Source organism: Tremella mesenterica (assembly GCF_000271645.1).
Source record: "Tremella mesenterica DSM 1558 unplaced genomic scaffold TREMEscaffold_1, whole genome shotgun sequence".
In the NCBI taxonomy this organism is placed as follows: Eukaryota; Fungi; Basidiomycota; class Tremellomycetes; order Tremellales; family Tremellaceae; genus Tremella; species Tremella mesenterica.
The window spans coordinates 3,784,725-3,798,695 of NW_006711225.1; the positions used below are offsets into that span (position 1 = coordinate 3,784,725).

The 13,971-nt window shown below is 46.0% G+C and overlaps 6 protein-coding genes across 6 annotated transcripts; 2 read left to right on the forward strand and 4 right to left on the reverse strand.

Moving 5' to 3' along the window:
* Positions 1–733: 733 nt before the first annotated feature.
* On the reverse strand, positions 734–2,073 carry TREMEDRAFT_67182 (uncharacterized protein; the record flags this gene model as incomplete). Its single annotated transcript, XM_007001869.1, has 5 exons — positions 734–974; positions 1,088–1,428; positions 1,534–1,708; positions 1,810–1,860; positions 1,910–2,073. 5 exons carry the CDS (start codon positions 2,071–2,073, stop codon positions 734–736), a joined length of 972 nt encoding a protein of 323 aa, XP_007001931.1.
* Positions 2,074–2,346: 273 nt separating this feature from the next.
* TREMEDRAFT_59195 (uncharacterized protein) lies at positions 2,347–3,669 on the forward strand (the record flags this gene model as incomplete). Its single annotated transcript, XM_007001492.1, has 4 exons — positions 2,347–2,782; positions 2,824–2,957; positions 3,070–3,195; positions 3,307–3,669. 4 exons carry the CDS (start codon positions 2,347–2,349, stop codon positions 3,667–3,669), a joined length of 1,059 nt encoding a protein of 352 aa, XP_007001554.1.
* A 223-nt stretch (positions 3,670–3,892) lies between these two features.
* TREMEDRAFT_56108 (uncharacterized protein) lies at positions 3,893–4,645 on the reverse strand. The gene has a single exon (XM_007001016.1). The coding sequence runs from the start codon at positions 4,556–4,558 to the stop codon at positions 3,998–4,000; it is 561 nt and encodes a 186-aa protein (XP_007001078.1). The 5' UTR covers positions 4,559–4,645; the 3' UTR covers positions 3,893–3,997.
* A 1,063-nt stretch (positions 4,646–5,708) lies between these two features.
* TREMEDRAFT_56109 (uncharacterized protein) lies at positions 5,709–6,751 on the reverse strand (the record flags this gene model as incomplete). The annotated part of the gene is made up of 3 exons (XM_007001017.1): positions 6,658–6,751; positions 6,372–6,570; positions 5,709–6,143 (listed from the first exon to the last, which is right to left on the reverse strand). Coding segments are annotated over exons 1-3 (553 nt in total), but the record flags the coding sequence as incomplete, so codon positions are not given.
* A 313-nt stretch (positions 6,752–7,064) lies between these two features.
* Positions 7,065–8,005, reverse strand: TREMEDRAFT_24992 (uncharacterized protein; the record flags this gene model as incomplete). Its single annotated transcript, XM_007000504.1, has 4 exons — positions 7,065–7,432; positions 7,538–7,676; positions 7,788–7,888; positions 7,936–8,005. The coding sequence occupies 4 exons, from the start codon at positions 8,003–8,005 to the stop codon at positions 7,065–7,067; spliced, it is 678 nt and encodes a 225-aa protein (XP_007000566.1).
* Positions 8,006–8,989: 984 nt separating this feature from the next.
* Positions 8,990–13,960, forward strand: TREMEDRAFT_42150 (uncharacterized protein; the record flags this gene model as incomplete). Its single annotated transcript, XM_007000936.1, has 12 exons — positions 8,990–9,346; positions 9,463–9,815; positions 10,026–10,366; positions 10,463–10,817; positions 11,005–11,797; positions 11,854–11,877; positions 11,923–12,012; positions 12,058–12,122; positions 12,168–12,242; positions 12,291–12,391; positions 12,585–13,359; positions 13,602–13,960. The coding sequence occupies 12 exons, from the start codon at positions 8,990–8,992 to the stop codon at positions 13,711–13,713; spliced, it is 3,441 nt and encodes a 1,146-aa protein (XP_007000998.1). The 3' UTR covers positions 13,714–13,960.
* Between the last annotated feature and the right edge of the window lie 11 nt (positions 13,961–13,971).

The window sequence follows — 13,971 nt, forward strand, 5'->3', positions numbered from 1 at the left end:
GTACCCGTAAATCTCCGCGATAACATCTGAAATGACAAATTCCCATGCCTTCGCACTCAGGTTAATGGGGCGCTCATCAGGAAAGAATCCGAAATTGGGTACGGACATGTCTTCGGAGAGGTATTTCATTGGTAAGGTATAAGAAGCAGGGTTTCCTTCGGCAGATAAGTAATATACTTTGGCCAATGTCGATCTTTGGTCATTATTATATGTAGCTTTCGCCTGATTGTGTAAGCCAGCTTGTTCTCTCCTGTTACAGTCCGACCAAAGGGAGTTGACTCACCGTGATCAGGATAGCTTGGTCTGCCTGAAGCTCCAGAGTATCCTCAGACGGGAATGACATTACGACGTTAGGTATGTTAGTCAAATGAAGAGAGGTGTTCAAGAGTTGGTCTTAGGGTGATTTCGAGTGATGAGCGGAAATGAGAGGAGAACTATGGACAGAGGGCGTCAGATTTCGAAAGGAGGATAATAAATACTTTTCAGAGCAAGAGGAAAACGATAGAAGCTGTCAAGCGGAGTTGTCACATGTTTCCTTGACACGGAGGGGAGAGCTGAATGACGCGTAATAGTCCTTCCCGCCTTCCTTTGTACACCGGGATCGGAGTCGGAACAAAGCTGGCGAGGAGGCATCGGGTGAGAAGATGTCATTATACGTGTCATTAAGCAGTAAATACAATATCTGCTGATCAGTCACACCTAACAGGAAGTTTTGGATGTGATGCCTACAGTGTTATGCTCGAAACAGATGCACCTCTTGGTCCCAACCGCACGTGGCGATCAAACCTGGGTCAAAAAGAGCCCATGCTACTCCCATACAGAATTCGGTATGTAAGTCGTGAACTTGTCTCGTGATGGAAGGATTGATACCCCATCTGTAATCAGCGATAAGCTTTGGGAGACAAAGAACGTACATTCTACAGGTCGTGTCATATGATGTTGAGGCTAGAACGTTCCTGTCGTGAGGAGACCATCTAATGTTAGCTACTTCCATACTATTGCCCGTATCTGACACTTCCAATAACTTCTATACACGTGCATAACTGGGGACGAAGGTATTGGTGAGAATGCGATTATTGACACTCACTGAACTTTCCTCACTGCCAAGCTATGTCCCTGAAGATCTCCTACACATTCAGTTCTCCCACCTCTCATATCCCATATCCGTACACTCTTATCTTTTCCCCCGGTTGCCAAAGTACTCAGGTCGTACTTGTTCCAATCACAACTTAACACTTCCTCCGGAGCTACTTGAAATATCTGCACTGGACGTGTAGGATCACGATTCCGAATGTCGAAAACTTTGACCAGACCATCGGCCGCACAGGTTGCAAGCATGGAGGGAGTGTGAGGGGACCAGGTTGCAGTGTATATTTGAGCATTATGAGCTGGGATAGAGAGTAAGGAGGTGGTTCGGTCTACTGAGAACTATCAATGTCAGAATTTCTGCTTTCTGCTGTTCATACGATCAAATACAAGGGGTTCGTTCACATGAGAATGAAAAATTGTCGAGGGATGGAGCGGAGCTCTCACAATTTTAACGGTCTGATCCCATGAAGCAGTGACGAATGTCTCTTTTTGTAAATTGTTCCATTCAACATGTACGACCTCCGCTGAATGTTCGTTCCAGCCTTTTACTGGAAGACCTTCGAGTGAAATGTCAAATAATCTAAGTGAACCGTTCCCACAAGCCGCAATGACCTGATTTCTGTGCATCAGTTCCGACTCCTCTGGTCGTAATCTCTTTCTTCCACCAGCATGATTTCTTTCTTTCGATAAGATACAATGGAACAACGGTGAAAGACTCACTCGTGAGATTCATGCCATGCGACATCGTAGACACAATCCTGAGTGTCAAACCTGACTCTTTAGCTTGTTCCTAAGAAACTTCCGTATGAATTTGACTCACGTTTTGAATACTGATAATCCCTGAGGAGCCAATTGAAGGATATGTAATCTACCATTACCTACCAAACCGAAATTCGTACCGCTCGCCACTGCGATTTTATCTTCAAAGTATGGAGACCAAGCGACACCATGATGGGAGAAAGAGGGTGTTTGTATCTTCAACATCTGACCGGGAGGTCGCGGTGTCATTTCCCTTCTTTTGGATACACGAAGAATGAAATGATGATCAAAGACTGCTTCTAGCGCATAGCTGTGAGAGGAAAGATCCTCTCAGAGATGGGGACATTGTAAGCGACAGAGTCAAATGGTTGAAGGTGAGTTGTTGGAATGGGGGGGACAGGTTTTATCACACGTCATATCCGTGCCTGACGGACATGAAAATTTAGATTTTTGCCCCACTTCTCACTTGTTGCCAAGAAAGTCACAGTGATTGAAACAATGCCAGTATATAAGAAAGTAGAGAAGAGGTTGGCGAAAAAGGAGAAAGAAGATGCTTCGGGTTTAACACAATTGAGAGCTTTGGTAAAGGAAGAGTTAGGCGAGGATGAATCGAGCTCTTCCTCGGCTTCATCATCCACCGACACATCCGACAGTGAAGATAATGAAGACAACTCTGGTGATGATGATTCCGAAGAAGAAGAAAGGGAAGGGGAAGAGAAGGATTTAGTAGAGCAAAAAGTAGGGGAGGTCGAGGAAAACGTCGTAAAGAAAGAAGAACAGAAAATCGGGGAGAAGAGGAAAAGAAGAGAAGGTTCAAAATCTTTTTCATCGGACTCGGAAAGTGACTCAGAATCGGATTCAGACTCACAAGAAGAAGAAGAAGAAGATGTTGATGAGGAGGAGGGGGAGAAAAATGGATCTGAAGATGGTGATGGTGAGTGTAGCCTACTACGAAATTGCTAGGCTGACTCGCAGGTTTTTCAATGTCCATTGATGATGTTGCCAAAGATCCCTTGTATGACGACGAACTCGGTCGAAAATCCTGTGTGGTATGTCCAGGAAAAGCATTAAAGAATGAGAAAATGATAACTCTTCATCTCAAATCTGGGGTTAGTCGTACGATTTTTCTCCACCAACCATACATTCTTATTCGTTTTCCTTCCTCAGACATCTCCTGTTTCATTTATCAAGACATCCACGAGTAGAGTGTTGATGAATTAGGGACATACAAGAGCTATGAAACGTTGGAACAAAATAATCAAAAGTCCAAGAATAGAATCTTTTCAAACCCAAGATCCGCGTGAAATCGTAGAAGAAATCCAACGAGGTATACGGGGAGAAAAAATGGTTAGTCCGATTCTTTAACTTTATCGTTTCGGTCTCAACTCTTTTGAGTCATACTACTCAACACTTTTTCTTACAACTTGTGAAAGGGAAGTGTTTAGGACTGAAAAACAGGCGGACGGTCTGAAACCTTTGAAACCATGGCGTAATCCAGCACAGAAAATCATTGATCCTGAATCTCTTAAAGCTATTCGAGAAGCAAGAAAATTACGTTTAGCGACTAAAAGAGAGGAGAAAAGAAAACGAAAAGAAGTTAAATTACAAAAGAAACTTGAAAGAGAAAAAAATCGACCTGCAAAGACGAAATTGTCTAAAGAGGAATTAAGGGAGAAACGAAGGAGGAAGAGAATGAAGAAAGAAGAAGGGATGGAGAGAGTAAAAGGACGTAGTCCTAGGAATGTTAGGAGAGAACAGAGAGCTTTGAAGATGCTTCGTACGCAAGATTCAGGTTGGGGACAGATGACGAAGAAAGATTAGATTTGATAGGAGTAAGTAATCGCATATGGCAACATCTCCCTCGCTCATCACGATGGAAGATGAGGGGGTGGGGGGGGGGGGGGGGTTGTTGGGTTTGAAAGCGAGGATTATCATCTGGTGTGTATCTGTATCTATCTATTGCTATTGCTCGATATGACGTGAGATCTTATACATCATCATCCTTGAAAACACATTTGCCTCACTGATCGTGAGACTATCATGAGAACGTCTGGAAGGTCATGCATGACATTACATCATATCATATCAATTCATTACACCTTACTCTCTAAACTTTTTAAACACTTTGAAGCTACAGTGATCTTTTTCCTCACGGGTCAGCTTCAGCAGCACCCTGCGTCTGTGCTTGCGCCTCCCAAGCTGCAAGAAAATCAGTGAGATCTTGTCCTATTTCCCCTTCACCCATATTGAACAAACCCGCTAAGTCCAATTCCCCTTCAGGAACATTAGTGAAGCTATTCAACAATTGTTCCAAATCCACCTCTCCACTTCCCTCACCTTCAACTACAGCAGAAGCTGCTCCAGATTGCGTAGGGACAATGGGAGAAGTGGCGAACATCGTCGAAGGTGAAAAACCTAAATCTCCTATTCCATTCCCAGCACCTGCGTTATTCCCATTAGATCCAGAATGTCCAGGAATGTCGAGTAAGGTAGATTCATCTACACCTTCGTGAACTCTGGAAGCTGCTCGAGTCATCATTCTTGGTGAAGGTGCAACTCTACTCTTGGCGCGTTTACGAGGAGAATCTTGTTTCGTATCTGGCGTCCGATGGAGTCGGGGACTACTACGGATACCGGGAGTAGGTGAAAGGGGATGGGCGAGAGGTGGAAGATGGGAGCTTTGAGAGTGGGTGGGTGTCGTCACTGACATTTTGTCTGCTTTGGTAGAGTTTGAAGTGTTTGTGGGGTGGGGTTCGATGGATGGATTGGACCATAGTTCTGGAGGACGCATACGTTTGTTCTTGTTGTAATACGTCCCGCAGGCTTATCATGAGCGTTAGACCGATCATTTGGGAGACGACTCCGCCATTGAGTAGAAGAATAACGCAAAGGTGATGGGAGACTGGTGGGGGCAAAAATCGGGTTGTTTTATGGCGAAAAGACGAGGATGGAGCAAGGAAGTCACGAGGAACAAATACACCAGTAGGGACTCACAGTTACACACCCTCCTCTTCGTCCCATCTTTCGCAACCCTAGTTCTCCATACGTCCGATTCGGTAGCTCCACAATTACTACATCCCTCTTTTCCTCCTACACTCCCTGGCGTGGCCGTATCTAATGGGCTGGGTTTGCTGAGTTCCGGTCCCACATGACCACTGCCACTTCCACTGGCGGTGTTCATGTGATGTTCACGAGTTGGGAAAGGTAATGGGGCAGGTTTGAAAGCTCCAGAAGGTACGGCCTTCATCAATCTCACCAAGACGGGATTGTTGGCCAGTCGTTTCGCCAATTCTGGGGACATGGTACCTTCCGCATTTAGCAGGGCACGGAGTGTCGCTCGGGATGGTGTGGAAGGGGGAGGAGAATGTGGTCGAGGTTGAGGTGGGGGAGTGATCATTCTAGCTGTGCGGGATGGTGGTTGAGCTTGAGAAGGTTGTTGAGGTTCGGTAAAGGAGGATTGTGGTCGAGGTTGAGGGAGTTGTGATGTTGAAGCTGCTCGAGAGTTCGGTTGCGATTGTGATTGTGATTGACTTTGTTGTGGAGGTTGTCGTACGTCTAAGGGTTGTAATATGGGTGTGGGAGTGGAAGAAGAATTAGTCTTAGGTGTAGAATGATTCGTGATTGGTGAAGGACGTGAAGATATGGGTTTTGGACCTGACAAGACAGTTGTTTGAGATAATGGTCTTTGGGGAACTGTAGGTAATGTCGAATTGGTCATTGTACCATTTGATCCATTCATATGACTTGTCGAGCTGGTAGGATTGGCCATATTCGAGGAAGCATTTGAATTACTGGTCGACGCTGTCCCTCTAGAGATTGTAGGAGCGTTTGTCGATACAGCACCTATATTCGAAATAGGAATCGTAGTCGATATGTTCGATACATTTGACGAATTTGAAGAAACTCCAGATCCAGTCAGACCACTCAACATATCCACAAATTGTTGTCTTCCCGAAAAAGCAAGTTTATTCTCAGGATTCACTTGTCTTAAAGTTAAACAAACCTCTAAACCCCAACCTGAATTTGGATCTTGATCTTGTGTTCTTGATGCAGCCTCCATCAACCCTTCTAAACCATTATCATCCGTGAAATTGGAAAATTCCCTATCGTGTACCAACCGACCTTTGATGTAAGTTTTAGGATCTGTTTCTGATAGTGCCCAGGAAAGGAAACCTCTACCGGTCCATGTTCCTTCGGAAGTTTGATCGGTGAATGCCCCTCTCGTTTTACGAGGTGATGGGTCGAGGTAGTATACTGAGAAATCGAGTGAGCCGGATTGGGGGATACATTCCGGACTGATTGTCAGTCGAACAGGATGAGAGCTTCTTGAGGTCTTTGAAGAATGTCATACTTGAGGTAGCGGAAGTAACAGATATGTGTAGGAGAGAAGGAATCGACTTGAAGAGAGGGATGAGGTGTAAATGAGTGAAGGGAAGTGAGAGAGAGTGAGAGTGATGGAGTACGAAAGAGAAAGAAAAGATAGGAAATGGAAGAACATGACGAAAAGAAAGAAAGAAACAAACCTGGAATAACATATCCCCCTAGCGACAGGATTGAGGTAACAAACACCCGACTGACATGATTTCTCCTCTGAACCAGAACCGTTGATGTTGGTCGAGCTACCGTGTGAGGTAGGAGACGGGTATATATATACTGACTGTCGTTCTGACAATATTGTTAGGTATGATTGAGGTGATGAATCCAGATGATACAAAACCTTGACTATTACATCAGCTTATTATATGGCTGACGGGTTCAAGTGGTACGAATAGCTGGAGGTTGAATGGGGTAAGAAGCAACTGGACGGACCAGGTAAGGAATGTATCTTTCCTGGTGATGGAGGCATATCTCCATTTCCTAATCTTGACACTACTGTGAGTGTTACTCCTTATGGATATTATGTGTACAAAGAAGGGAAGAGAAGAGAATGGTAGAGTAAACAGGGAGATCGATGGTTAAATTGAGTTGATTTTCAATGTCGCGTCGCGATTGTTCCTCGCTGTAATTTCGGGTGGCTTGGTGCATGGTGCACTGGTACCATGGTGCTAGCTGCTTGGCCCTCATTGGCATATATCACCTGGCTGACATTCCGTAGGCCAAACTTGCACTTCTCAGCGTACATGTAAGTATTAGTAGCTTGGATTATCTGATTTTGTCTAGTAGAGTAGGCTACATATCTGCATACATTCCCCAATTATATCCTACACACAATCTATCTAATAATACCTTTTCCTACCGTACCAAGTCCTACCATACCCCGTAGCAGGAGCCATCTGTGGTTCCGCATATCCGGTCGAAGCGTATTTACGATCTCTCGAGCGACCGGCACAACATTCAAAGAGTACAACGAAAGTGGCGAAAAACAAGATCACCGTAGCTGCCAAAACGAGCCAGATGGCAGTCGAATAATTGGCTGTACCAGAGCTGTTGTCGCGAATCTCATGACGGATGATACCGAACAGAACAAAGTCGATAATCATCACAGCGAGGGAGACGATGAAAGCCAAAAAGGCGACCAAGGAAGAGAATAAGAAACCGATTCTGTGGGAGACGAGGGCGATAAGGAATGCGATTCCGGAGATACCTAGAAGATCAGCACGGCCCGATGAACGGTTTTGAGAGGAGGGATGAAAGAGAGGGACAGTCTAGCTGGGGGTAGTTTCGAGTGATAATGGTAACGTGAACTTACCACAAGCAATAGGATGGAGAATAAGAGCTTTTGTAACAGTCTCCAGATGGTTGTTAACGTAAGTCCAGTCGGTCACGGCTCCAGATAAAGCGGCGATATTGTACCCTAAAGCAGTATCGGAACAGCCATTGTTAGAACCCTACAAAGTCAGCCTTTTGATCCAGCTTTTAACATTTCATGATCCATCTCCGCTGGGGAACAGCAACTCTCGAGTCAGGTGGAATGTGGAAATCCAGAGCTGACGAATGACACTCACGCCTGATTGACAGTATCCAAAAGTACCAAAAGCGATCTTAGCGCCATTATTCTGAACATTCATAAAAGCTACTTTGTCCCATATCGGTGCGGAGACTGACGATCAGCCATCTCTTCTATCTTCCTGAGGATGATGGACTCACTGGTGGCAATGAGCAATAGGACGGTAGCTGCAAAGAGCAAGAAGCAAGAGAGAAAATATCCAACAGCCATGTTGTCAGAAAATTGTCCGAGTTGTGACAGGTAGAGAAGCTGCAGAGGCAAAGAAAACAATTATATCTATCATGTCAGCGGTCATTGAAATTTTTTAGAACTCCGACTGACCAAACACGTATGGTCACACAAAGGATTCACGTCGAGTGGGGTATGTTCGATGGCGCAAAATCAGATGGTGAGAAACACCAATAGTTAGTAGATGGTACAAGTCAGATCAGCGAGAAGAGGAATGAACGAGAATTATATGTCTCGAAGTGTCGGTGCTGTGGAGCACAGCCCGCTGCGTCTTTTTGACAACTCGCTCACATTAATACATTCCTCCCGTCATCCCCTTCTAACAAGACGAGTTGGAGTGGAGAGCACCGCCCGCAGAGCCGCAGGAAAGAGGCGATGACATCATTCCCTGAATCCCAACTGAGGCACGGTTTCCTGCTGGAAGAATTAAAAACTGAATTGTGGCACTTTGGGACTGGTCCCGGGGTGCCACATGCCACACGCCACACGCCACGCAGGGGCCAGGGAGGAGAGGTACTCTATGACGCGTTCAGGTTTCAGCTTGCTTCTACTGACTTCGGACAACTCATTGTGGTCACTTCAGCACTAGATCATGTTCATTGGTCTCTTCCTCCGACATGTACGCCCTTCATATCAACCAGAGTTACAAGGGAAGACTGCCCGACTGACACGATGACCAAAGCCGAAAAGTCAAAGGCATAACGGCATGTCCGCATCGTACCACGCGAGGATGGAAACATTGGATGGGGAGGCTGTGCTGGGGGGGACGAGGGTGATGTGGCATTCCCTTTGGGTGCGTTTCAGAAGTTTGTGAACCATGTCTCACCACCACTCTGTTCGACCTCCTCCCAATCTGGTGCATCCTCCATCCATTCCGTCGTCATTGTGTGAGCTCGTCACCACTTTGACCGATCTAGGTCAAGGCGGATCTCCTTCATTCAATCTTAAAGAAAAGATATCGGCAAGATGGAGACCGACACCATGATCGTCACAGAGCGCAAGCATCACGCAACAGAAGTAGTGGCCACTACCAAAGCTAGAAGAATATGGATACGTATCACTTGGGCTTTGACTTGGTGGATACCTTCTTTCCTCCTTCGTAAATTAGGTCGGATGGAGAGAGCAGATGTGAGAATGGCATGGAGAGAAAAAGTAGCTATTTGTATCATGATCGCTTTCATGTGTGGTGTCGTCGTATTCTACATCATCGTCTTTGGAAGATTGTTATGTCCTGATATGGACAAAGCTTGGAATCCGACAGAACTGGGGGAACATACAGGAACGAACGATTATTATGCTGCCATAGCAGGCAAAGTTTACGATGTGAGTCGATCCACTCCCCTCATCATCGCTCACCTTCTTCATTCTCACCGTTCTCATGTTGATCACTCAGCGTCCGATGAATGACCTGCGATGTTGAGGCAAAGTACTGATATCAGTTCACGAGCTTTTACAAAGGTCAACATTCAGATATCTCAGCATACCCTACCACAGCCGATGTCATGCTCGAATTTGCAGGACAGGACTTGACCAATTATTTCCCTCCACCTATGACCTACGCCTGTCCCGGTCTGGTCACCGATGACAACCTCTCTCTCATGCGTGCAAACTTTACCCCTATCGTCGCATACGCCGTGCACACTTCTGGACATCTACAGACGATCACGGGAACCAAGTTGGATAATTCAGATTGGTATCCCAGTACTCTGCAGCCAGCTTTACAGCAGTACTACAAAGGAACCTTTGTGTATACCAAAGGTGTGGTTCAGGACGCAGCGGATAATGATGCGAGGTGAGTTATTGAGATCAATATCTAAATCACTCCACTCTACTCAATTGTGACATTGCGGGATGACGCATTCCCTGCCAAGACTCGCTTCTGTCAGTAGTTCAGACAGCATTTGTTTCATCGCATGTCTCAGTCGCATCACTTTCTACCTCCTGGACGCTTTCCGACATGTCCCTCTATAAAGCTGGGCGGTGACGGGTAGCTGACCATCAGACAATGGGCCATCTACAATAAGAAAGTTTACGACCTTTCAGATTACCTCTACACGGTCTCATATTACTCTGGATCCTCAGGTACAGACCTTCCCAATTACGGTTTCCTTGACAGTGACATTTCTTCTCTATTCTCACAGTCTTCCGGTCAAGACATCACAAAACAGATGCAAAAAGTTCTGGCCGGGCTATCACCCGAGAACGCCACGAATACCTTGAACTGCCTGGATAATGCGTTCTACGTCGGCGAGTTAGATTTCCGGAAAACACCCCGGTGCACGGTACAAAATTATCTACTATTGGCATTTTCGATCGTCCTGATGGCTACCATAGCGTCCAAATGTGGGTGATAATGTCCATTACTTCCTTCAAAAATGCTCTTCGCTCTCCCTTTCCCCGCTTAGAGCATTAGACATAGAATAACTCGTTAACTCTTAGTCTTGGCCGCTCTGCAATTAGGCTCCAAACGGTACCCTGAGCAACTCGACAAATTCGTCATTTGCCAAGTGCCGTGTTACACCGAAGGCGAAGAATCCTTGAAGAAGACCATTGACTCGCTCGCAGAGTTAAAATACGACGACAAGCGGAAATTGATCTTCATCATCTGCGATGGTAACATTATCGGGAGTGGTAACAATCGCTCGACGCCACGAATAGTGCTCGACATCCTTGGTGTGGACCCCAAGTTGGACCCGGAGCCGCTGTTATTCAAGAGTATCGGAGACGGGAGTAAACAGCTGAATTATGCCAAAGTGTACTCGGGACTGTATGAGTATGAGAGTCATGTGGTGCCGTACGTCGGGCTTACTTTGTCCTATGATCATGTCTCCCTCTTCGACTTCCGCCATTGCTCAGAAATACCTACCGCTCTCTCTCTCTTCACACAATCTTACTGTCCATCTCTCCTTGCCTATTACAGTAGGCTCCTCCTTCGACGTGTTAAGCTTTGGGGAGAGCTATGACCTGAACTGACCCTCCAGCTACGTCGTCGTCGTCAAGGTCGGTAAACCTACGGAGACTTCCAAACCCGGCAACAGAGGCAAAAGAGACTCTCAAGTATTGCTCCTGCAGTATCTCAATCGCGTCCATTTTGACGCCCCCATGTCACCCCTCGAGCTCGAAATCTACCATCAGATGCGTAACGTCATCGGAGTCGATCCCACATTCTACGAATACATCTTCCAAGTCGACGCCGATACCACCGTCACTCCCGAATCCCTGAATCGTCTTATTTCCTGTGCAGCGGACGACTCACGTATCATCGGTATATGCGGAGAAACCAAAGTCGCAAATGAGCGAGAATCATTGACTACCATGATCCAGGTGTACGAATATTACATCTCTCACCATCTCACCAAAGCTTTCGAATCCCTCTTCGGGGCTGTCACTTGTTTGCCTGGGTGTTTCTCCGTTTATCGTATCAGGACAGCGGATAAAGGTCGACCTGTGATCATTTCTTCCATTGTCATTGACGAGTACGCCGAACCAAATGTCGATACTTTACATAAGAAAAACCTCTTCTCTTTGGGAGAAGATCGATACCTGACAACTTTGATGATGAAGCATTTCTCAGACTACAGACTCAAATTCACACCGGATGCTGTGGCGCACACCGTGGCACCCAGCAAATGGAATGTTTTGCTCAGTCAGAGAAGAAGATGGATCAATTCTACCGTACATAACTTGGTGGAGTTGTTGATGTTGCGCGACATGTGCGGGGTGTGTTGTTTGAGTATGCGATGGGTCGTCTTCTTGGATTTACTGGGTACCGTCGTGAGTCTTCTTCTACCTTTCTCGAATGTCTTCATGAACTCTGCTGACCATATCAGATCTTGCCAGCCACTTGCGTCTATGTCAGTACTCACACCCTTTTTACGTTTGTCATACTGATGAACTAGCTCATCTACTTGATTGTCGTGGTGTCAACAGGCAAAGCCGCCATCCCGGTCATTTCACTCGCTATGATTGGCGCGACTTACGGTTTACAAGTGTGTTCCCATTTTTATCTCATCGCAAGTACGGCTGACAGCTAGGCGATCATCTTCATCTTGAAACGGGAATTCATGCTCATAGGTTGGTTAGTGGTGTACCTCCTAGCGTAAGTAAATCAGGATTGTTCGCATGTTGCGCAACTGACGTTCAGATTCCCAATCTACTCTCTCTTCCTACCGATCTATTCTTTCTGGTCAATGGATGACTTTAGCTGGGGGAATACCCGGTCAGTCTCGAATGAGATGATTGGATGAGTATAAAGCTGATGAATTAGTCAAGTCGTTGGTGAGGGCAATCAGAAGACGGTGGTTTATGAAGACGATGAGCCTTTCCATGATTCCATGATCCCGTATAGGACCTTTAAAGGCGAGCTTCGTTTCCTCCGCCCTTACGCTTCACTACCTGTCCTTCACCCCTACCCATATCTCTTCAAATCTAATGACTGCCAAGTTGGTGTCCTTGTCCCCTCTGAGACTTCCGTGCACATCGTGCTCGCTCGAGAGGGTGACGGTTCTCTTCTACTACCCGGGAGTGGTGGTACGTTATTCCACACAAGCTGATCTGCCAGAATACGAAGCCAACGCATGGGAGACAACTTCTCTTCATTCTGAAAAATCCCGCGAAACATCTCACACTTCCTTCTCCCGTCCTTCAAACCAGCGCTACAGACCTTCCGCCCGAGCTGAATCGGTTCACAGCGACCTTCCTCCCGGAGCCGATTACTGGCGTGATGCCTCTCCTCTCGGTCCTTCACATTCATCCCTCAATCTCCGAAACCAAAATTCTTATCCTTCCATGAGACATTCTCCCCTCGGTGCTGGCGATCCTTCCAGACCCGTATCCATGGCGGGATTAAGCATGTGGGGTGCTGGGTCAGCATACGGTCCACCTGGTCCACCAACACAAGGTTATCTTCAACCCATGCATACGGGAATGTCAGGCTCGATGGGTTTACAACCTATGCATACGGGAATGTCAGGACCTATCTTACCTATGCACACGGGAATGTCAGGACCTATGAACCCTTTTGATTCTAATCCACATTTACCTTATGGTTTCCCTCAAGTTTATCCACCTTATCCTATGCCTATGGGAGGGACACCAGGAATGGGAGGAACACCAGGGATGGGAGGTATGGGAATGGCAATGGGAATGGGAATGGCACCTAGGAACTCTATGATGAGTTTAGGTATACCACCTCAACAACAAAATAGAATGTCAAGTTTTTCTTTAGCTACAGAAGCTGTTGCTGCTCCTACGCCCAATGAAGAAGAGAATCCGAGTGATGAAGAAGTTTTAGGAGTGTTGAGGAGGTATCTCGCAACACAAGATTTGATGAATATGTGAGTTGTTCGTTGTATTCATTCCATTCACGTTCCTCTCATTACCCTTTGATCCTTCGTTGACGGTCTGTCGTTTCGTCTTTCACCAACCTTATTCACGTATTTTCAAAGCACAGCGAGGAAACTCGAGAATGACTAGATATGGGATCCAAAATTGTTGGACGAGAAGGTGGTGAGTGGGAGAGGTAGAGGTAGAATATGGAGATTGGACCAATGTGAACAGAATGACGACTGACCATCAGAACGAAACGTCAAACTCGAGAAACAATCTTTGGTTTATTCCCCAATGCCAACCTTCAACAAAGAGCTGCATGGATCAATGAGAATATCGATAAGATACTTTCTGAATCATGATCTCCTACATCCCATTTCCAAATCCCACTTCCCACGTCTACTTTCACCCCTTTCCACATTTCCCAGATCCACGAAAGACATACCGTCTCACGAACAATTGACTTGCATCATACGAACCTCAAGTGTATGATATTAATGATATGCATTGCATTATTGCATTATTGTCTTCAGCCTATAATGATGTGTAACCTGAGCTGTTCTGTAAAACGACTTCATTTGTCAAAATGCATATAATTTGTCCATGATGATATTTACAAC